General features: G+C 30.6%; 1 protein-coding gene across 6 annotated transcripts in view; it reads left to right on the top strand.

Annotated features, from left to right (window-relative positions):
* LOC145242387 (androglobin-like) overlaps positions 1 to 24,461 on the top strand; it is a 337,568-nt gene that overhangs the window by 200,843 nt on the left and 112,264 nt on the right. For all 6 annotated transcript variants that reach the window (XM_080105409.1, XM_080105408.1, XM_080105404.1 and 3 more), the window contains 2 exons: positions 12,074 to 12,188; positions 15,555 to 15,722. In XM_080105409.1, the coding sequence (XP_079961535.1) occupies positions 12,074 to 12,188; positions 15,555 to 15,722 (283 nt within the window). The remainder of the gene's footprint in view (positions 1 to 12,073; positions 12,189 to 15,554; positions 15,723 to 24,461) is intronic.

The raw sequence follows: 24,461 nt of genomic DNA, 5'->3' as shown, positions 1-24,461 counted from the left end.
AAAACCAGATTTATAGGAGTATAGAAGATAGATAGACTTATATTCTATTTTTATTTATATATATTTTTTATTTTGTAATGAGTGAATTACTTATTGTTTATTTTTCTTAAATCAGTATATAAAGACTCAGTATTAATTTTTATAATCATTTTGATATATATTTGTTGCATATTAATATTTTTATTTTATATTCTATTTATTCAGTTGCTATTCAATATGTATATATATATATACACACACACACACACACATACACACACACACACACACACATATATATATATATATATAAAAAAATTATAAATCAAATAAATAATTTTCACCTGAAAAGAAAATTCTATAGTAATATAAATCTATTTTGGGTAGTAAATAATTCCCAACCAGTGAAAGAAAAATTAGATAAAATAAATTCCACAATAAAAGCAAAATCTATAGCTACTTATGATTGTAGTACGCTATATACTAAAATTCCACGCAAAAAACTTATAAAAGAATTAAATGATACTGTAGATTTAGCTTTTGAAGATGGAAAAGGTAAATATATAGACTTTTCAAACTCTAAAGCTTTCTGGTGTAAAAATAAAAATAGCAAAACGAGTGTTTCTAAAGGCATTTTAAAAATACTTGTAAGTCATCTTATTAAAGAATGCTATTTTCAAATGGGGAATAAAATATGACTCCAAACGGTAGGTATTCCAATGGGATTGGATCCTGCACCATTTTGGGCAAATCTGTATTTACATAGACTCGAGTATATATATATATATATATATATATATATATATGTGTGTGTCATATATTAATAAAGGAAATCCAAAACTATATTAGTAATGTATAAAATGTATTTATAATTACATTAAAAAAAATGTATATATGTATAAATATATTTAACCTTTATATATTTAATTTTAAATAAATATGAATGTAAATATACAAAATACTAATCATAGTGGGGATGATTAGTAGTTAAATATATATATATATATATATATATATATATATATATATATTTCATAATAGTGTAATGCAATAGATCTACTGGTATGGAACTCAAGTGATTATTGATCTTACAAAATACTATTGGCTGTAATATTTTATGAAGACAATCCCAGCTAAATAAAAAATTGCTCAATATACCAGATAGAGTAAATAAATCATAATTTAGTCATTTAAATTCGATGACGTGAAATGGTTAAGTTTCAAATCTAGAGTTTTATTATATGCAAGACAAAGAATACAATTCAAAAAGTATATCTCCTTAACCTATAGGTTTTCAATGTCTACCCATCTCCTCAGAGGAGAAAATATTAGAAAATTATAATGGTTTATACCTAAGTTGCTAAATACAATAAACATAGAAAATTATGATTAAAAGTTTTTAAAGTTTTTAAAACATAGAGTAAGAGAAATTATATATTTGTTCAAAATAAAAAAGGATATTAAATTTTGTATCCGAATTGTATGGTAAAATTCAAAGTGACAGTCTTTGGTAACAGTGAGGTAAAGGAGTCCAATCCGTATTTTGAATCTTTGTTGAAATATATATCTATAATATAAAGCTGAATGTCTCCCTGTGTGTGTGTGTGTGTGTGTGTGTGTGTGTGTGTGGGGTCACGAATAGGCTCCTATATGGTTGACTATTTTAAAAAACTGATTACATATAATGATAGAAGATGTATCGAGACACAGGAATGGGTATGTTTGATCTGGCAGAACGGTGGTTCATTAAAATTGTGGGGTCTGCATTCGTGCCTGGTCCACAAAGTATGGAAATAAAAAATTTAAAAATGAAAAACAAAAACGTTTACAAGTGTTTTTGATATAGATGTACATAAGAATACTTTGATAAGTATGTTTTAACTTAAATAGGGATGGTATAATAAAATTGTGGGGTCTACGTTCGCGCCTGGCCTCCATAGAATGGAAATAGGCACAAACTTTAATAAAGACTTTTCATATCTATCTGCGTAAGTATACTTTGATAATTATGTTTCAGTTTGAAGAAATATGGTATAATAAAATTATGGGGTGTTCGTTCGCACCTGACCTCCATAGAATGGAAATATGTCACAAAGTTTAATAAGGTTTTTTAATATAGATCCACAGAATATTGTGATAAGTGTTTCAGTGTGAACAGGTATGGTATAATAAATTATGGGGTTTATCTATTTTATTTTTACTTTCATCATATTTTGTTTCGGTTTTGATACCCCCAAATTCGAAGCTATCTCTTTACAACCCTTCCTTTTCATAACCTATCATACTTTCATAAATCAGAGTCCATTTTCTGTAGGCTGTTTTTGAACCCAGTCAATGACGGGTACTTTTGCTAGTATATATATATATATATATATATATATATATATATATGTTATAATAATTACAGAATAGATGAAAACACATTAAAAAATATTCTTAATAAAAATGTGCAATCCATAGACTCTAACAAAAAAATAAAATTAATCATTCACTACAATAAATTTAAAACCTCTAACCTGATTATAAGTAATAACCCCCCCCCCATTGACTGAGTTGCTTGATAGGACTAACTTAGTTTATGAATTCAAATGTGTCTCTAACAGTCAAGGTAAAAACATATACATAGTATTACAAGTTGATTTTTTTCTTTTTAGATAATTGTTATTTTATCAACTTGCATGAAAAGAGCTATGTAAAAGATGCTTAAAACCGTTTTAATTATGCAAATGCCATCATTAGTTCAAAAGTTATGAGGATTTTAAGTGCCAAAATTTAGGCTTTTCCGTGGACATTTTTCTTTAGAAAAAGTGGACTAAATTATGGACCTCAACATTTCAAGAAATTCGGTAATTTTGCCACCATTTATATATTTTTCAAGCTATTCTCATGAAACTTGGCACTCTTATGTAAAATTGTGTGCTCTTTCTGATCATGCAGTCAAATTTGATGTATCTCTTTACCATAAGCCATGAATTATAAATTCAAATGTACAAATTTCAATTTTTAAACTGGCGCATTGTATCATACAGTGGGTGTCTATTTATGAACAAAACTAAGTATTATAGTGGTATTTAAATATAGCTTTATTGAGAATAGGCATTTTCCTGCCTCTTTACCAAAGGAGAGCTTAATTTGGGTGTAGCCATTGAATGCCTAAAGAGCATTCATGGCCAATATTTACTACTCCCCTCAAAGAAAAAAAATGAGTAGATATGAATTAATTTCAAAAATAAATCGAAGAAAATTTTTCATATAGATTTTGGATTTCTGTAAAAGATGGAAATTCCCATAGTCGACCAGAACTTATACATTTTGGGACCAGTCCAATTTTCAATTTTGTAAATCCTCCTCTATCTGGCCCAAAATAAACCCCTATTTTATGAGATGCAACCATAAATCGTACTCTACATGAATCCTCTATGTAACTTTCACAGTACTAGGATACCAGGAATCCTGATAAGCAACAACGATATATTCACCAATTGATGGTAATTTTTGTCATTTCTATTCTGTTGTTTTACTGAAAATTCAACTATGTAAACAAAGAAATAAAATGGTAATTTTTACCTTGTTTCCACCTTAACATTTAAAATGATTACTTTTATAAATTTTAAGGTATGCTGAAAACAAATACCACATTTAATTTTTCTGCAAATAAGTAGTTTTCCAGATATTAAGCAATGTCATTTCTTATGTTATTGCTGGTGGCCATTTTGGTACGCGCAAGCGCACAAACGTAACCCCAAGAAACTATGCGTAAACGCACATACCAAGATGGCCATCAACAATAATGTAAGGAATGGCATTGCTTAATATCCAGAAAGCTACTTATTTGCGGAAAATTTAAATGCGATATTCGTTTTCAGCATACTTAAAAACCTTAAAAGGTAGTCATTTTAAAGAAAGCTGTTAAGGTGGAAACAAGATAAAAATTTACAAAATGCATCACAATGAAATTCTTTATCAAACCGCCTAATTATTATTATTATTATTATTATTATTATTTAGATATCCTCAGTTAAAAAAAACGGTTTGTTTTACAGATTCGAAAAAATGGTCTTGACAATGAGTTAAAAATAAATTCAAGTTTCACAATATCTTTTTTATTTAATTGTTAGGTGAAAGTACAGAATATTTAACAAAACACCCTTCCTTTCCCATGTTAAGAAATAGGTTTCTAAATAATAATGTTATTATTTCAGCATGGTAGCATAAGTGCACAAGTACCTTTTATTTGTTATATATTTGTTTTTTTTTACCACTAAAAAACACAATTCTACCGTAATTACAAGTAAGAAGTTAAACGCATGTACATTTTGTTATTTTTTAACGCTTTCAGTACATGTGTACTTTTAGTACACATGTACTGAAAGCGTTAAAAACAACAAAATAGTTTTGGCTCAGTATTGTTTGGAAATCAAATTTGGAAAACTTGAAAATAACTTTTTAAAATTAACAAACTCAGAATAAAAAATGACTAGTCTAATAAGACGAAAGCAGGAAAATAGTTTTCTATTTTTAAGAGAATACTTTAGTCAGCTTAGCGAGTTGTTTTTCTGTTAAGCGAATTTGAATTTCTATAAAAGATAATATTTTAAAGAAATTTCTGCGCAATTAATAATTATCAAGTGTTTACATATTAGACATGAAAATAATTCTGAAACTATTATCTATATGAAAATGGATGATATATGCCGATTTATCTTATCAATTTTTAAATATTCTTTGTCAACTTTTCTCGGTCGTAACTTGCTTCTTGTGGTTGTAAAAATATAAATCAAACTCCAGTAGAGATAGACTTCTATGTTTATATAGCCTGTAAAATTTCAGCCATATCCAATCAAATTTGACCCGCATATGTGTATCCAAACGTAACATATAAAATGTAAATATTGAAAAAAGTTTCCCTTTTTCTTGTCATTTTTTACCGTTTTTCATTTTTAACAGTGAAGCATAAAAACATTGAACACATAAAAGCAAAATGAATTAATATCATTGGAATGCTTATCTTATTCTCTTTCCATCAATGTAATTCTTTTAAAATTTGACCCACAAATAAAAAAAGATATGAATTCTTGAAGCACATTAGGTATGTAATATTGCCGATGTCTTGTACTTGTAATGCTAATATACATAGGTTTGACTACCACGACATTGTCAAAGAGATTAACCATGCATCACTTGGAAAATAGTGCTATATTTAACCACTCGACTAATCAATATTTCTGTCCCTTGTCCCAATTTAGTAAGAGTTTAGTTGACAACACATCTATACCTGAACAAACCAATAATAAGTGAAAACTTGAAATACTAGAAGCATTACTAATGGAAACTAAAAAAACTTATCAATAAAATAAACTTTACCAATAGTAGTAACATCCTGAAATATTTGTAACGTTATTAAAATAATAAACCAATAAAATGAATATACACGTTATTAAAAAAAATATATATAAATTGTTAAAAAACAGATTAATCTATCATTAACCATGAATCCAGGCAGATTGTAAAGTACTCGGACTTACAACAAATATGACAGTGACACCAACCAGTTCCTGCCTCCTATTTTTTTTAACTCAAAAAGTTGAAAAGTTAAAAAGATGTGAGTAGTACCATTAAAATGAGTTATCTTTTGTGCTCTGGAATTTATTTTTTTCATAGTCATCACTATTCTCAATGCACTTTTACTAGGAATTCGATAATGCATCTCTGCTTCTGATGCATGTCCATGACAAGGATTGCTTTCTTAGAGTCTCACTCTGTCAATATCTGCAACAAAGAGATGAAACTTTCAGGCTATGAATGCATAAGTTCAATCATCATAACAATGCAATTTACAATCCCTTCATATCCATTTGGACAAAATAACTTTTGGAATACCTCTTGTATATATATGAATTGTATGTATTTAAGAAGCATTCTCTGATTTAAGCAAACATTGTAAAACATAACAAAATTCCTTGCTTGATTATGCCTTTTTTTCATTTTTCATTTTTACTAACAATCTTTTTTTCAATCAAAATTTTTAAAAATTAGTTAAAATTTTTGTATGTATCGCTAACACTTTTGATTCTTCATTGAATCATCTTCAGCTGACAAAAACAAATGACTAGAAAGGTGGGAGAAAAGAAGAGAATTTCAGAAAGCAGCCAAGAGCATTAGTGAAGTCATTTAGATATCAAAAGAACAAACCGGTACAGCTCCAGAAAAAAACATTCACAATTTAAATTCAAGGACATCAGAATTAACATCAAAGGATGATTAGTGTATTATTTGGATTACTCAGATTACTTTTCTCATCTTGACTGTTATTTGTACAACACTTCAATCAATGTAACCTCCAATTTTCTTCAGGTGTATCTCATCAAATTTGAGAATGTGTTTGGAATTTTGAATGAAACTTTATTTTAATCCATGATGGTAACATGTTCATGTTTGTCAGCTTAAGTAATTTGCAATTGCATTCTTAGTATCATTTGCACTGAGGATTGAATCTTCAACCTCCAGAAGAATGTCATTAGAACTGAATTTAACTTAGTACTATACCATTATGCCACAGATCCTTGCAGACAATCCTAGTATAAATTTGGGGATTCTTAAACCTATTTTTGTTTTTAGATGAGCAGTCTTACTTCTTATCACTATAGATTACAAATTGTTACTATATATATATATATATATATATATATATATATATATATATATATATATATATATATATATATAAAAGTGAACGTGTCTGTCTGTCTGTCTGTCTGTGTACATTTTCCTTTGCAATAACTCTGTTAATTTTCAGTCTACAGACTCGAAATTTGATATACAGCTTACTGAGATTTAGGAAAATCTATGTTATCGGTTTTCAGACAGAAATTTGGCTGTTGAGGGGTCAAAGTTTAACGATTTGATCTCTGAGAACTCTACCAAATTCCTCCGACAATTTTGGGTCTAAACACTTAAAATTTTGATATAGGTTCCTTGAACATGGATCTAACTTAATAACTTGGTTTGAGCCCAAAACAATAAATTTTAAGGGGTCACAATAGGGATCAAAGTTTAAAAAAATTGACCGTTTTTTTTGTTTTTTTTTTCTCAGCATACACCTCCAAATACCCGGGCAACGCCGGGCACCCATGCTAGTATATATCTATATATCTATAAAAGTAAACGTGTCTGCAAGTCTGTCTGTCTGTGTACATTTCCCTATGCAATAACTCTGTCAATTTTCAGTCTACAGACTGGAAATTTGATATACAGGATACTGAGATTTGGGAAAATCTGTGATCGGGTTTCGGCCAGAAATTTGGCTGTTAAGGGGTCAAAGTTCAATGACTTGACCTTTGAGAACTCTACCAAACTCCTCCGACAATTTTGGATTTAAACAATTGAAATTTTATATATAGGTTTCTTGGACATGGATCTAATTTAATAACTTGATTTGAGCCCAAAACAATAAATTTTAAGGGGGCATAATAGGGACCAAAGTTTAAAAAAATTGACCTTTGCAGTCTCTACCAAATTACTCAGGCAATTATTTGAAACTTTAATTATTGAAAATTTAATTAATTAGGGTATTCAGAGATAGGGCAAGCTTTTTCATCGGTTTGGGTTGAAAATTTGAGCTACAAATTTATAAATCTATGTATGTATGTTTGCATGTCTGCCTAAAACTTTCACAAAATCAATATCATTTTGAAGCTGAATCATTCAGACAACAAATACCGAAAAATTGGCTAAAAACATTAATTTCTTTACCCTCAACTGGGCACTTTTCTAGAGGGAGGGGTCGCTTTTTTCGCCGATATTTTTGAAAGTCATCCCCTCGTTTTGATTGTTTAGCCATAATTTAAATCTATGTCACTTCCGGTTTGGCAGTGGTCATAACAACAAAGATGTCACATTTTTTCCCCCATTCTTTTCCTCCTTCGTGGTACGGGTTTGAGCCTGCATTCTTACTACCACATTTTTTTTTTTTGCTCAACACATGCCTCGAAACACCTGGGCAACATCGGGCACCCATATCTATAAAAGTGAAAATGTCTGTCTGTGAGTCTGTCTGTCTGTGTGTCTGTGTACATTTTCCTACCAAATAACTCTGTCAATTTTCAGGTTTACAGACTCGAGATTTGACATACGTGGTATTGAGATTTGGGGAAATCTTTTTAATCAGGTTTCGGCCAGAAATTTTGCTGTTAAAGGATCAAAGTTCAACGATTTGACTTTTGAAAATTCTACCAAACTCCTCCACCAATTTTGAGTCTAAACACTTGAAATTTTAGATATAGGTAGCTTGGACATGGATCTTACTGTATAATTCAATTTGAGTCTCAAACAATAAATGTTAAGGGGTTATAATTGGGGTTGAAGTTTTAAAAAATTTGACCTTTGCTGTCTCTACCAAATTACTAAGCCAATTTTTGGTCTAAACATTTGAAATTTTACATAAAGTGTATTCAGACATGCAGAAAGCTTTTTAATCAGTTTTGGGGTGAAAATTTGGCTGCCAAGAGGTCAAAATTGAAAGAGTTGACCTTTGCAGGCTCTACCAAATTCCTTTGCATATTTTGGGTCTAAACACTTGAAATTTTAGATGTAGTTTACTTTAATATAGGTCAAGAATTTTAATTTGATTTGAGCCCAAAACAATAAATGTTAAGGGGTCAAAATTGGGGACAAAGTTTTTAAAAATTTGACGTCTGCGGTCTCTACCACCTTTTCTCTATGGTAGTTAATGAAGCCTATTATAAAGAAAGGCATTACCGTACATGTTCACACTTTTTAATATATACAGATGCACATAAATTTATGAACAGTACATAGGGCTCATGCAAAGCCAGGCGGAACTGCTATCTATAAAAGTGAATGTGTCTGTCTGTGTGTTTGTGTACATTTCCCTCTGCAATAACTCTCTCAATTTTAAGTCTACAGACTCGAAATTTAATATACAGGGTACTGAGATTTGGGAAAATCTTTGTGATCCGTTATCAGCTAGAAATCTGGCTGTTTAGGGGTCAAAGTTCAACAATTTGACCTTTGAGAACTCTATCGAACTCCTCCGACAATTTTGGGTCTAAACACTTGAAATTTTAGATATAGGTTCCTTGGACATGGATCTAACTTAATAACTTGATTTCAGCCCAAAACAATAAATTTTAAGTCATAATATGGGTCAAAGTTAAAAAAAATTGACCTCTGCAGTCTCTACTAAATTACTCAGACAATTTCTGGTCTAAACATTTGAAATTTTACATAAAGGGTATTCAGAAATAGGGCAAGCTTTTTAATTGGTTTGGGTCGAAAATTTTTAGTTACCAATATATAAATGTATGTATGTATGTATATTTGCACATCTGCCTAAAACTTTCAACAAAGGCGACGGATCTTTTCAAGATCAGTATCATTTTGAAGTTTGACCTTTCAGATGACAAATATCGAAAAATTGGCTAAAAACATTAATATCTTCACCTTCAACTGGGCAGTTTTCTACAAGGGGGTGTCGCTTTTTCGCCAATATTTTTGAAAGTCATCCTCTCCTTTCGATTGTTTAGCCTTAATTAAAACATAAGTCACTTCCAGTTTGGCAGTGGTTGTAGCAGCGATGACCTCGGGCTTTTTCCCCCATCCTTTTCCTCCTTCACGGTACGGGTTCGAGCCTGCCTTCCTACTACCACTTTTTTATTTTTGCTCAACACACACATCTAAACGCCCAGGCAATGTCGGGCTGAAATGCTAGTATATCTATAAAAGTGAACGTGGCTGTGTGTGTGTCTGTGTACATTTCCCTATGCAATAACTCTGTCAATTTTAAGTCTACAGACTCGAAATTTGATATACAGGGTAGTGAGATTTGGGAAAATCTTTGTAATCCATTATCAATTAAGGGCCTTTTCAAATTAGTAAGCTGTTTGAGGTCAACAAATCTCAAGCAGCTTACTAATGATATATTTGTATATTTTTCCACACTTACATGGAATTGCATGCACATTTTTTTTTCTTATTACCTTCTCCATGGGGGGGTGGCTAAACTTGCACTAGTTGCTTTCGAAGAGTTGAGTTGCTTATCCTGATGTCATATGGATTACGTATTCTTTTATTTTTTTCAATATGCCCTTTGTATGTGATTTACAAACTGTGGTATATGGCATAATCACATTGATACACCGGTTCCTGTTTGATTATCAAAGTTAAGCAGAGGTGAGCTTGGTCACTACTAAAATAGGTAACCATTTGAAAATACCATGTGTTCTATGTGGTCTCCACTTTTCTTTGCGTTGATTCTAATCATCCAGGATTTCTCCTGTAGTAGTGCCGACTCAGGAGAAAAGCAGGTTGGCATTGTACAACTCTTGCTTCTCAATGCAACCATCATTCCTCCAGTATGATCAAATGATCTTTGTCATTCTGACGGATGAACATCCATAAACTGTGATGAGTTTTCAGGTAATGTCTTTTAGTGTTTCGTCCAGATTTCTAAACATAAACATATAGATACACCAATTCCTATTAAATCACCAAAATTAAGTGATGTTGAGCCTGGTCAGTACTAAAATGGGTGACCATTTGGCAATACTAGGTGCTGTATATGGGAGAGCTCTCTGCTTATCTCTGCATTGTTTTTTATCCTCCTTGACTTTTTGCCACTGGAATCAAGCAGTGCTGATTCAAGAGAGGTGTGGTTTGGGATTGTGAAACTCTTTCTTCACCTTACAGGAGATATCCACTGTCTCCCGAAACTGAACAGATGCCAATATATATTTTCTTATCCGTTGACCTTCTGTGATGAACTAGTTACAGTCAAACATATACTAATCAACTTCAAAAATATAGCAGTATCCATAAGAAACTTCACTATACTATTAAAAAATGTCCCTCTCTGACAAAATAAAATCATTACAAATAAACCGAGTACCTTCATAGTTATATTTGGAAATTTATTTTACTGTCATCATCATTATCATTTTACATACTGGCATGTGTTGGACAGCTTTTAGAAATTGAATATCAAAACTAACCTATTTCTGGCCATGTCATTACCAGAATCACTCCCTGCCTTCTCCTGTGGACTGACCTTGCTACATCAACTGTTCTACATCCATTAACTCAATAACTCTCATCCATTCTTTCAACATGGAAGTTTCCTAGTCTGCACACATTTCCCTGTTAAGATTTAATCTTCCTCTGAACTCATCATATTTAAAACTCATATTATGTATCATGTCATTCTCTTTTCTCCATGCAACACATGTCCTAAACCCTTACTGTCTAGGTTTCATATTAAATTACATATGCATGAATATGTCAACAGTCATAACATTCTGCTAGTTATTAATGGTAGCAGTTCCCTGAACTTACTCTATCCACTTCTAATTCTTGCAAATACATTAGCATCTTCTATCTTGTAACCTGCAGAATAGATTAATTTGAGAAGTCCAACTTGATGATTACTTCATCTAGTCTCTATCTTTATAAAGTTATTCATGTTTATATATTTATATTTTTGTATGGACCAGATTCACTCCTAAACTAATTAACTGATTATTATGAATTTTGGATTACAACTGCTAGCCTTAAAGGTTGGAATCTGAGTTATATTTAGTTTAATTTAATTTTTATACAAAAACAGTGGAAACCTTTTGTCAAAATTTAGATTATCCAGATTTCTGTGAAATTTTAACAATTAGACATTGATTAATAAATATTCCTTGGAATTTCTTTGGACTATTTTTAATAGTTTTCAGGGGACATATTGGCACAACTATTCAAAAATTCAAATATATGAGATTTTCATTGAATTTGACCGATAGTCATGAGGCATCAGTTAAGCCAGATTCTCTGAATTTCAATTTCTTTTTCAGGCTCCATAAATTTTAGACATTTTCTACAATCAAAATCATGTAATCGATTTTGATAAAAAAATTGAAATAAGGGTTCTAGACACAAGGTCTAACATAATATTTTGATTTTAATTTTTGTAAAAGGATGTAATGATGTTACAAAACTTCTGTTTGGGGAATTGATTTTACCCATCCTGGGATAGATATTCTTCTAGTGTGCTTGTGTATGCACAAGTTTATGTTTGCCTTCTATTTTGTTGTAGACGTCATGTCCTGCAATTCTCAATGACCAGTCCTCTTGGATACAGCGTTCATTTATTCTCAACAAAGCCATTTGTGTTTGGGGATGAAGACACAGTTTTTGCCCTTTGTACTAAAGTAAGTATTCTTTAGTATTGCAGAATACTTGGAACCGAATTTTAATCCATCAGACAAGGAAGTGGGTTACTTTCCTGTAGTAGAACCTCATTTTGTTTTATCTAGAAAAAAAAGATTTCTGCTTTAATCTCTAGAGCCTTCCACAACTGTAAATTCTCTTTTTGATTGAAATCTGCTGGAAAAGATGATTTCTGCCAAATCGCTAGTCGTACCTTCTTATTTTTTTATCACTATTTGGCTGGTTTTTATTTCCTTTTCTCTTTCTTTCTCTCTCACTTTCTTTTTTCCTGTTTTTTTCTCTTTTCCTCTTTCTGTATTTTCTTCCTTCTTATGACAGTTCTCTTTAAAAACTGAAAATGTAAATTTTACCATAAAGGCTAAGATGTTATGATTGTATAAAAGAATGGCGTCCTGTTTCATTCCACCCACATGTACACTCTGTGTCTTTCTAATTTTGACTTTATTAGTTGAAACTGATACGAGTTGTTTAAGAAGAACGTACTTGTTTTTTGCGCTGTTTTCTCTTCACACACACACACACACACACACACACACACACACACACACACACACAAGGGAACTGTGGTTCTGCAGGTTGGGAAATTCATTTTGCTTTCAGTTTTTTTTCTTTTGTTTTGCCAGTAGCTACTCACATCGCTGATCATACTATTTCTTGTAAATCTACTTTTTAATTCAACAACTTCATTTTTTGCCAGTATTGAAAAACTTTCTGTGTTATGCTTCAAAATCTTTGAGATGAGGAACAATTAATAATCTTGGACGTTATTCTCACAACATTTTGGCCAATGTAACCTCCAGTGTTCTTCAGGTGCATCTTGTTGATCTCAGTAATATTCATATCAAACTTGGTAATCTGTACAATATTTCAAATAGAGCCCTTTACTTTATCCATGGCAAAGCTTGCTTTCATTTTGTTAGCCATGAGAGGATAGAAGTCCTAGTATTAATGCATACTGCAAATCAGATTCTCATAAATGTCTTGTAGGAATGGATTGGAAACTTACACAAACGGCTGGAATATGCTGAGTGCTGGTCAAGTTGATCAGTTATTCAGAATGCGATAGCAAACGTGATTAGCCTATGAGAAGCTAAGCAGATGGCTTTTGATAAATTGCAAGTAAAGGAAAAAAATAGTCCTTTAGTTATTAATTTTAAATTATGGAGCAGCACACGGCAATTAATCTAACTATGCTGCACAAGTTAGTACATATGCCCGAGCAAGTTGTACAGTATTGTTAATAGAACAAACTGATAGCATCTGAAATGAGATGGCCACAAAATAAAAATCTGAATTAGAGAATGTGGGGTGAGCTCAGAACATACTGTTACCAATTGGAGGAACTAACCCTAACTCTAAACCCTAAACTCTAACCTTACCCCCCGCATCCAATTTTTAATCACGTGAGAGAAAAAATGCTTCTACTTATTTACACAAAAAATTTTTTTTTTAATATTTATTCATAAAACTTATGGTAGATTGTTGTTATATTTTATTTTATTAGTTTGATCTTTTTTTTTTAATTTGTATTAAATGAATGCTGGTTTTTTTGTTTTCTAGCGTTTTTAAGATTTGCTCAGTATTGCTCAGCATATTCTGGCAGTTTACATCTGGTGCTAAGTAAACCCAAGCAAACATTTTCAGAAATTTAATTTGTAATATGTACTTGTCCTGAAATCTTAATTGTAATTGTATTCTGTATATCACATGTACTGAGGATTGAATCTTCAACCTCCAGAAGACTATCACTTAGAACTTATTAATACTTAGCACTTACATTTGTTACACCACAGGTCCTTGCAAACTGATCTCCAAGTTCGACATAAGGCATTCAGAGTTCAACAAGATGCACATGTAGAAGGTTGGAGTCGACATTAGCTACAAACCTTTTATGTTGTTACAAGAGTCGCATTCAACATCTGTGTGTATGTTATTCATTATTAGCACTTGATCAATTTTATGTCATTTGTCGAAAATTTTTAATTCAGCATTTCCCTCTATATTTTAGCAGAACTGTATAATGAATATGCAGACATTTGGATTCCTCAACACAAGAATATGGCTGGTGTAAGCCATAAATATGAATGATATAGTAGCCTGGGAGACACATTGAAAGATATGCCAGAAGCCTAAAGCTTAAGCATATTACCAGTTATGACTGCAAATAGCTGTTCATTGAGACGACTTACAAGATTATATTACTTGATTATGTAGCCAAGACTACTCAGCTATTTCAAACAAATATTTTTCTCTATGATATTATTTTATATCTTTTTATTTATTGCTTTTATGCATGTTTTAGAATGTAGAGAGAAAGACAATATCAAAAGAAATAATTATTGTAATTAAGAAATTGTCAAGACAATGGAAATGTTGATCAAGAATTCAGAATATCCCAGGTGGAAGGTGTTTCATCCATAAGGAGAAATTGATAATGGATGTTCATTTTGGCTATAGTGTCTCATCTATATAAATACTCCTGAGTAACCAGATTAGCAGCAAAATCCAACCCTTTCACTGTAGAGGTGCTGAAAAACTTTCTACTTAAATAGCTTATTTTCTCAGGCTGCTTGCTTTTAGAATCTCCCCTTGTTCCTTGTTTATTTAACTGTACCAACATACATAAATGTAAATGCAATGTGAACAAAACTCTTGCTGTATAACTTTACTTGTGGTGACCCCTTTTAAATCTGCCCTCTTATCATAATCACCCCTTATGTTTCAGTGTCAATATGCCTTGTTTCAGGTGAATAAAAGTAATAAATTAAAAATAAAAAGAATAGAATAGGCATAGAGAATGTGTGTTCCTGTTTTGTTAGCTTGTGCATCTACAAACTTATTAATGTGCCTGTCTTACCAGTAAGAATGTATGTATGAATTTGCATACATGTTCGGTAAGTGGTGTGTGTGTTAGCTTCGTTGAGCATACAAAAATTTGTGAATGTCTCTCATCCTATGTTCTATTGTTTGGAGTCTTTGGTCTCAAAGGGTTTTGGACAGGATTGTGTTATGCACACATGTATTCTCTATAGAAGAAAATAGGAAAGTGGCAAAAAAATACTATGTTTGAGGTTTTATCTCTTGTGATCTGATTCGTTGAAAGAAACTGCTGATGTTAGCTTTTGTCCAATCAAAAATTGATATGTAAAAACAACATCCACTGTCACTGCTTCTTCGAAGAAAAAGACTTTTTATAAAATTTCATATTAATTCAGTATTTCATGATATCTTTAGTGGAGGTACCATGTTTGTAAATTAATATTTTTAATTCATTCTTTTTGATAGGTATCTTTTTAAAAATGTTATAAGAATTTATAAACTTTGTACTATCTTCACATGCATTTCAGGAGAGCCGCCATTTTAGGGACATTGCAAGTAAAATGATTATTTCCCTTGGAAAATGCATACAATGTTTCGATCAAAGGGAAAAATTTGAAATTGAATGGAAAAAATTTGAAGCTCTACACTGCCCTTACATCAATGATAAACATATACCAAAAGCCCATCACTTTGAAGTAAGTTTTATTTTTTGTGTTCAATGGATAAGTAAAGTCAAAAACTTAAACTTAGATAGTGCTCTAACTAGATCAAGAAAAACAACACCATACATAAATGAAAGGTGAAGTCATTCATGTCCATTACATACAGTACATACTGCAATATTAAAATCAACTTTATAGCTAGGATCAACCAGAAATATACAAAATTATGACATAATCATGATTGAGTATATAAGTTCCAATATTTAATTTTTGGAACTTATATATCCAATAATGGTTATGTTATTATTTTGTATTTTTCTGAGATGTTTCATATATATATATATATATATATATATATATATATATATATATATATATATGAAACATCTCAGAAAAATACAAAATTATAACATAACTATTATTGAATATATAAGTTCCAAATATATATATATATATATATATATATATATATATATATATTAAAAATTTTATTTTTTAATATTTTATGCAAAATTTTATTTTCCTTGATTGATGGAAACATACAGGATTCTTCTCTCTCATTGGGACAACAATAATAGCTTTTTAACTTAGTATCTTTTCCAGTGAAAAAATCTTCTACCACAATTTTAGGATGTCATCTTCACATTTTTTAATTTATCTTTTAACCACTTGGATTATTATAATTTCTATTATTACAATTATTACTGGATTATTTCATGCATCTATACATCTGAATAATCAGCATTTTCTTTGGATTGTACTACATTTTCCTACTTTTCTCCATTGAGCCTGGACTTCCTTTGGAATATTCTTTTAACCTATACATTTCTGCATTATGATCAACTTTCATACAAATATGACTTCTTTCATAATTTGTAGTTTTCAATTTATGTGCTAGCAAGTAAAATTTGTAGCCTGCCCATGGATATCATTTTGCTAATCCTCTGATGATAAGAACCATTCTTTGAAACATTAAGGAATAAGGAAATTTTTTTAAGTTTTAAACATGTATTTTTTGTCAAATTTGTAGTAAATGTTTAAATTCAATTTCTTATATATATATATATATATATATATATATATATATATATATATATATATATATATATATATATATATATATACATAATTTTTTTTTTTTAAAGCCAAAGACAATGCGGGGAAAGACCGGAATTATGAAAGTAAAGAAAGAAAAACAAACGAATGTAGACGGGTGTGCTTGAGTAGAGGAGTGTCTAGCCTTTATTCGTCTATCTTTCCTCACCTCAATGTATAATTATTTATAACCAAGTTGCTAGTATGTCCGGTGTATGTAAAGTCCGTGCGTGGTATGGAACTTTGATTAATTTCGAGAGAAAGGGACCTCTCTTTTTCAAAAGACAAAAGTGGATTCAAGATGGCGGAAAAGAACGCGACTGGACTGCAGAAACAGGGCAGGGTCAGTTGGGGGTAATTTTATTTTACTTATTTATTTTTTTTTTATTATTTCTGTTGTAAGCTTTGGTTATATATATATACTAGCTGTACCCTGCTACGCGTTGCTGTGGCTTAATTTCGTGTAATGGAAAATTCTAAGAAAAAGAGAAAATGCATGTTTCTTATATTCTTAGTACAGCAATCCACTCCAAAAAGTAAAAAAAAAAAAGGCGAAAATGAAAAAAAATATGGTACTCTTGCAGAATTGGATCCGGATCCAATTTACATCAGGTACTAAGTAAACCCAAGCAAACATTTTCAGAAATTTAATTTGCAATATGTACTAGTCCTGAAATCTTAATTGTAATTGTATTCTGTATATATACAGATATATATACAATCATGGCTTGGGCTCGACCAACATTCAGTGGATTAAGCCAAAAGTTGCTAAACCATTGAAACGCTAAATAGTTTTCTTTTTTATTGTATTAAAAAATGTGAGTTTTTAATTAATATTTGGGTAAGGGGGGGGGGTTACTATACACAGATTCGAAAAAGTTGTTCAAAAACGAATAAATGAAAGCAAAGGTAAGGTAAATTACGTTTCTATCTAACTGGATAATTTTTTAGTGTTTTTATTTAATGTAAAATGTCTAATCGGCTCAAAAACGCAGTGTTTATCTATGTATTTGAAAAAGACGAATGGTCGTGGACTCTGTTGAATATGTTAAGTTTGGGAAAATCAGTTAAAAACTATACAAAACAATGTCAGACACCTACTGATTATATGTTATTGTGACATAGGCTGACATATTCGGTGGGTTTCTGATAGTATTTTGTTTAGTTTTTTAGTTTTAAATCATTTTCTCAAACTTAACATCATCAACAGTGACCATCACCGTTTGTATTTTTCAAATTTCCAAGTTTAATTAAAGTTTTATGATATGTTTTTTTATTCAATTGTAAGGTTAAAGTACAGAATAGATACAAAACACCCTCCCCTCCCCATGTTAAGAATGGCTTTTTAAATAATAACGTTATTATTTCAGCACGGATTACTCTCTACATGAGTACCTAATATTTTTTTTCAGCCATTCTTACCATAGAGAGGGGATGGTGCTTTGTAACTATTCTGTGCTTTTTTAACTAACAATTTATTATTAAAAAAAGATATTGTGAAATTATAAAAAAATAAAAAGATATTGTGAAAGTTGAATTTAACTTGAAAAAAAAACAAAAAACAATGTGAACGGCGCGTTCAACATTGTAGCCGGACCTTATTTGGCAATAAGGTCATGTGAGTCGATTAATGGGTGCTAATGCACTTAACTGATCCGCGCTATTTTTTTAAATCGTATTTCCAAGCTTAATTAAAGGTTTATGTTTTTTTTTGGTATTTTTTTAAAATTAGGTCCACCTCCACAACTTTCTTTTAAATGACGACTTTTAAAGGTTTCCGACTATGCTGAATACAGAAATCGCATTGAAATTTTGCAGAAATAAGTAGTTATCGAGATATAGATAGTTGTTTTATGCATTGTATTATTTGGCGCCCATCTTTGTTACGCGCGTAGATTTGTTTATGATGCGTGCAAGCGTGTAAAAAAGACGGCTGCCAGAGATTACAATGCATCATACAAATTTTTAATATCTCGATAACTACTTATTTCTGCAAAATTTCAATGCGATTTCCGTATTCAGCATAGTCGAAAACCTACAAAAGTCGTCATTTAAAAGAAAATCTAAAAATTTACCGTTTTTTTCATTCAATTGTAAGATTAAAGTACAGAATAGGTACAAAACACCCTCTTCTCCCAATGTTAAGAATGGCTTTTTAAATAATAACGTTATTATTTCAGCACGGATCAATAAGTGCACGAGTACCCAATTTATTTAAAAGCATTCATATTTTCTTATATAAAAACAATTTCTGTAAAAAAAAAAAAAAAGAAAAAACGTGCACTTTCAATCTTTGTTAAAAAAGGTTTTCTTGAAAAAAAACAAAAAAATATGGTAAAAAAAAGCAAAGAACAAAACATTAATCGGTATTCATGCAGAGAGTGATCCGTGCTGAAATAATAATGTTATTATTTAAAAAGCCATTCTTAACATGGGGAGGGGAGGGAGTTTTACCTCATCTGTACTTTAACCTTACAATTGAATAAAAAACATATCATAAAACTTTAATTAAACGTGGAAATACGATTTAAAAAATAGCGCGGATCACTCTCTGCATTAGCACCGAAAGTACAGTATAGTTAGAAAACATCCTCCCTCTCCATGTTAAGAATGGCTTTCTAAATAATGTTAATGCTTCAGTACTTTTCCTTGTCTGCTTAAGTTTAATTTTTGTTTATTAAATTGTTAGGTGAAAGTCCAGAATAGTTACAAAACACCCTCTTCTCCTAATGTTAAGAATGGCTTTTTAAATAATGTTATTATTTCAGCACGGATCAATAAGTGCACGAGTATCCAATTTCTTTAATAAAGAAAAAGCATTCATATTTTCTTATATAAAAACAACTTCTGTAAAAAAAAAAAAAAAAGAAAAAACGTATACTTTCAATTTTTGTTAAAGGTTTTCTTGAAAAAAAAGTATGGTAAAAAAAGCAAAGAACAAAACATTAATCGGTATTCATGCAGAGAGTGATCCGTGCTGAAATAACGTTATTATTTAAAAAGCCATTCTTAACATGGGGAGGGGGTTTGTACCTATTCTGTACTTTAACCTTACAATTGAATAAAAAACATATCATAAAACTTTAATTAAACGTGGAAATGCGATTTAAAAAATAGACAGATCACTCTCTGCATTAGCACCGAAAGTACAGAATAGTTAGAAAACATCCTCCCTCCCCATGTTAAGAATGGCTTTCTAAATAATGTTGATGATTCAGTACTGTTCCTTGTCTGCTTAAGTTTAACTTTTGTATATTAAATTGTTAGGTGAAAGTCCAGAATAGTTACAAAACACCCCTATCCCCATGTTAAGAATGGCTTTTTAAATAATGTCATTATTTCAGCGGGGTAGCTTCTCTGCATAAGTACCATGTTTTTTTTTTTAATTGTTAGGTGAAAGGACAGAATAGTTACAAAATACCATCCCCATGTTAAGAATGTCTTTCTAAATAACATTATTTCAGCACCGTATTTTCTATGCATACGTACTATCTATTTTTGTTTATTAAATGTTTAGGTGAAAGTATAGAATAGATGCAAAACTCCCTCCCCATATTAAGAATAGCTTTCTAAATAACGGTATTATTTCAGCACAGTACCTTCTCTGCATAAGTACTATCTTTTGTTGGTTATCCTGACGCTGTGCACTTCTTTATTTACGTTGGAAGTGACATCACACAAATCTTATAATACGGATGGCTACAATTGTAAAAATAATTTGTTTTATTTTTCTTTCATTTTGAGCTCCTTTTTTCTCCCGTTTGTTTTTGTTTTCTACAATTAATAAACCAGTTTACAAGTAAAAAATAATTTGTTTTAGCGAATTTAATTTTTTTTTCTCTCCCATTTGTTATATTGGTATTTGAGCGCAGAATCTAACATTTCTTTTCATTTTGAGAATTTGTTTTAGTTTTTAATTACTAACACAGCGGAGAATTTAACTTCCCCCCTCCCCCATTTCTTATTTTGAGCGGAGAATTTATTTTATTTTCATTTTGAGCTCTTTTTCCAATCCGACGTTACCTTTTATAGGTACTCGTGGCCACAAAATGGGTGATCATTTTACGTTAAACTATTATAGAAAAGTGATCCCCCACTTTTTAAAACTAACATTTCTTCATATCTTGGAAACTACTCGTTTGCCGTAATTTTAAACATTATTTTCATTTTCAGCGACCCCGAAAACCTTAAAGAGTGGTAATTTTAAAGGAATTTTCGAGGATGGAGTAATTCTTCATATTTACCTTTTTTTTAATTGAATTGTTAGGTGAAAGTACAGAATAGTTACAATACACCCTCCCTTCCTCATGTTAAATAATAGGTTTCTAAATAATAGCGTTAAAAAATAGCTCGGGTCGTAAAGTGCAGGAGTACCTATAAAAGGTAACGTCGGATCAGAAAAAGAGCTCAAAATGAAAATAAAATAAATTCTCCGCTCAAAATAAGAAATGGGGGGGGGGAGTTAAATTCTCCGCTGTGTTAGTAATTAAAAACTAAAACAAATTCTCAAAATGAAAAGAAATGTTAGATTCTCCGCTCAAATACCAATATAACAAATGGGAGAGAAAAATAAAACAAATTATTTTTACAATTGTAGCCATCCATATTATAAGATTTGTGTGACAGCACAGTACCTTCTCTGCATAAGTACCATTTTTGTTTATTAAATTGTTAGGTGAAAGTATAAAATAGTAACAAAACGTCCTCCCCATGTTAAGAATGGCTTTCTAAATGATGTTATTATTCTATTATTATATTATTATGGTACTTTCTCTGCATAAGTACCATGTTTTGTTTATTAAATTGTTAGGTGAAAGTACAGTACTCATGCAGAGAGTGATCCGTGTTGAAATAATAACATTATTATTTAAAAAGTCATTCTTAACATAGGGAGGGGAGGGTGTTTTGTACCTAATCTGTATTTTAACCTTACAACTGAATAAAAAAACATATAATAAAACTTTAAACCTGGAAATACGATTTAAAAAATAGCGCGGACCACTCTTTGCATTAGCACTACCAACCAATCTTATATCGAAAAACAAAAAAAACAAAAGAAAACTCAAAAAGCAAGCGACAAACTTTTTTTTTTTGCCGTATATAATAAAGAAAAAATGTTTAAATTAAAAAATTTGGAAGATAAACAAATGAATTATGTTTTTTTGTTTTTTTTTACTTATCGAATAAACAGAAAATGAAATCTTCCTCTCGTCAATTTGTGGCTGTGAAATGAATCGAACCGGAAGTTCAGTTTTATCAACAGAACAGTTTCTCACTAACGGTTACGAAAATATATTTATTTTATTTAATATTTTAATAATTCGCGAGGAAAATTTATTTTAATAACATAAAAACATCTCTCGACTCTAAAGATGGGTTGTCTAAAAATTTCAAATAAATTGGTAACGTAGAAATATGGTTTTATTCACTTGTAACGAACCAAATTTACATTTTTATATATATAGATATATATATTATTTTTCCTTTATTTTATACAATATTGTATAATTTATTATTATTATTATTATTATTATTATTACTGTTATTGCTATTGTTATCGTTATTATTATTATGATTGTTATTGTTGTTATTATTATGCGGACATATATTGTCCGCATAATAATAACAACAATAACAATCATAATAATAATAATAATAACAACGATAACAATAGCAATAACAGTAATAATAATAATAATAAATTATACAATATTGTATAAAATAAAGGAAAAATAATATATATATATATATATAACCAAAGCTTACAACAGAAATAATAAAAAAAATAAATAAGTACAATAAAATTACCCTCAACTGACCCTGCCCTGTTTCTGCAGTTCAGTCGCGTTCTTTTCCGCCATCTTGAATCCACTTTTGTCTTTTGAAAAAGAGAGGTCCCTTTCTCTCGAAATTAATCAAAGTTCCATACCACGCACGGACTTTACATACACCGGACATACCAGCAACTTGGTTATAAATAATTATACATTGAGATGAGGAAAGATAGACGGATAAAGGCTAGACACTCCTCTACTCAAGCACACCCGTCTACATTTGTTTGTTTTTCTTTCTTTACTTTCATAATTCCGGTCTTTCCCCGCATTGTCTTTGGTTTTTAAAAAGATTAAAAAAAAAAAAATCTATATATTTCTTTACCAACAATGCTTCAAGCAAACTACTACCTACTCTTATATAAATATATATATATATATATATATATATATATATATGTATATATATATATAGAGAGAGAGAGTGAGAGAGAGAGAGAGAGAGAGAGAGAGAGAGAGAGAGAGAGAGAGAAAGATAGGTAGACTGTTTCACTTTATCACAGCCAGGATCTAAACTGACAGTTGGTGCTTATAACCCTTACACTATCATTAGACACTTGCTGAATGTAAGTGTAATCTCAAGGCAAACTTGAAGTAAACATTGCTAAGTAGTGGAGAGGTTTTTATGCAATGAACAATACCTTAAAAGCTAATAGCAGTTAGCGATTTTCTTATGAGAGCTCTACTCAAGAATGGGGGTATGTCCTCATCCACACACACACACATATATCTATCTATCTATCTATCTATCTATATATATATATATATATATATATATATATATATATATATATATATATATATATATATATATATATACATCCACATATAATATTATAAGGAAATGTAATATATTATGTATTTTAGTATTTACTTTTACAGTTATCAATATGTAAGCAATGAGAAATTAAGCTACATAGAGACATCTACAGGGAAATGTCAGGCTAATGGTTAATAGAGGTAAATCTACTGTTCCTTCTCTATTTAATGGTCTTCAGGTCATTTCATCTTCTAAGGATAAGGCTGATCTCTTTGCTCACCTTTTTTGCTAATAATTCTTCTGTTGATAATTTTGGTGCTGTTCTTTTTGATTTTATATTGAAAACTGATAATTCTATTAATTCTATCATTATCACTCCAAAGATGGTTGCTAGAGTTGTTTTTGATCTTGACTAATCTAAGGCTTCTAGTCCTGATTCAATTGTTGTTGTCATTTTCAAATGCTGTGCTCCTGGAATTCATTTAATGCCTATTTATCAAAATCATGTTTCCATTCTTGCTGGAAAGAGTCCTCTGCTGGCACTATTTTTAAAAATGATGATGATGTTCGGTCTGATTCAAATAGGTGTCGTCCTATTAATTTCCTCTCTGCTATTAGCAAAGTTTTTGAAATGATGGTCGATAGCAAGTTTGTTGATTTTCTGGAAAATTTGGGTCTCTTTAGTGATGTTCAGTATGACTTTTATGGTTTTCCTTCGACTGTTGATTTTTTAACTATTGTAACTGAACTGTTGGTTTATAGATAATTCAGAAGAGGATATTGCACTTGAAATTTCAAAGGTGTTTGACAGAATGCATTTTGGTCTTCTACATAAACTTCAGGGTAATGGTATTGGTGATGAGGTTCTTGAAATCATTAGGTCTTTTCTTTCTGATCAAAGATTGTGAAAAATTCTGGGTGGTGCCTCTTCATTCTCTTTTGTTATTAATGCTTGTATTCCTCTGTAAGAAAACTTGTGATCGACTTGACTTGCATGCTTCGTAGGGTTTGGTCGCTTAACAAAAAATAAAGTTTAAAATGGCGACACACAATTGTTTTTGTGCTTGACAGTCACCCGTGAGTAAT

The sequence above is a fragment of the Euprymna scolopes genome, chromosome 21 (genome assembly GCF_053919585.1).
Source record: "Euprymna scolopes isolate OS-2025 chromosome 21, ASM5391958v1, whole genome shotgun sequence".
Classification (NCBI taxonomy): domain Eukaryota; kingdom Metazoa; phylum Mollusca; class Cephalopoda; order Sepiida; family Sepiolidae; genus Euprymna; species Euprymna scolopes.
This window is presented reverse-complemented; position numbering and strand designations above follow the sequence as displayed.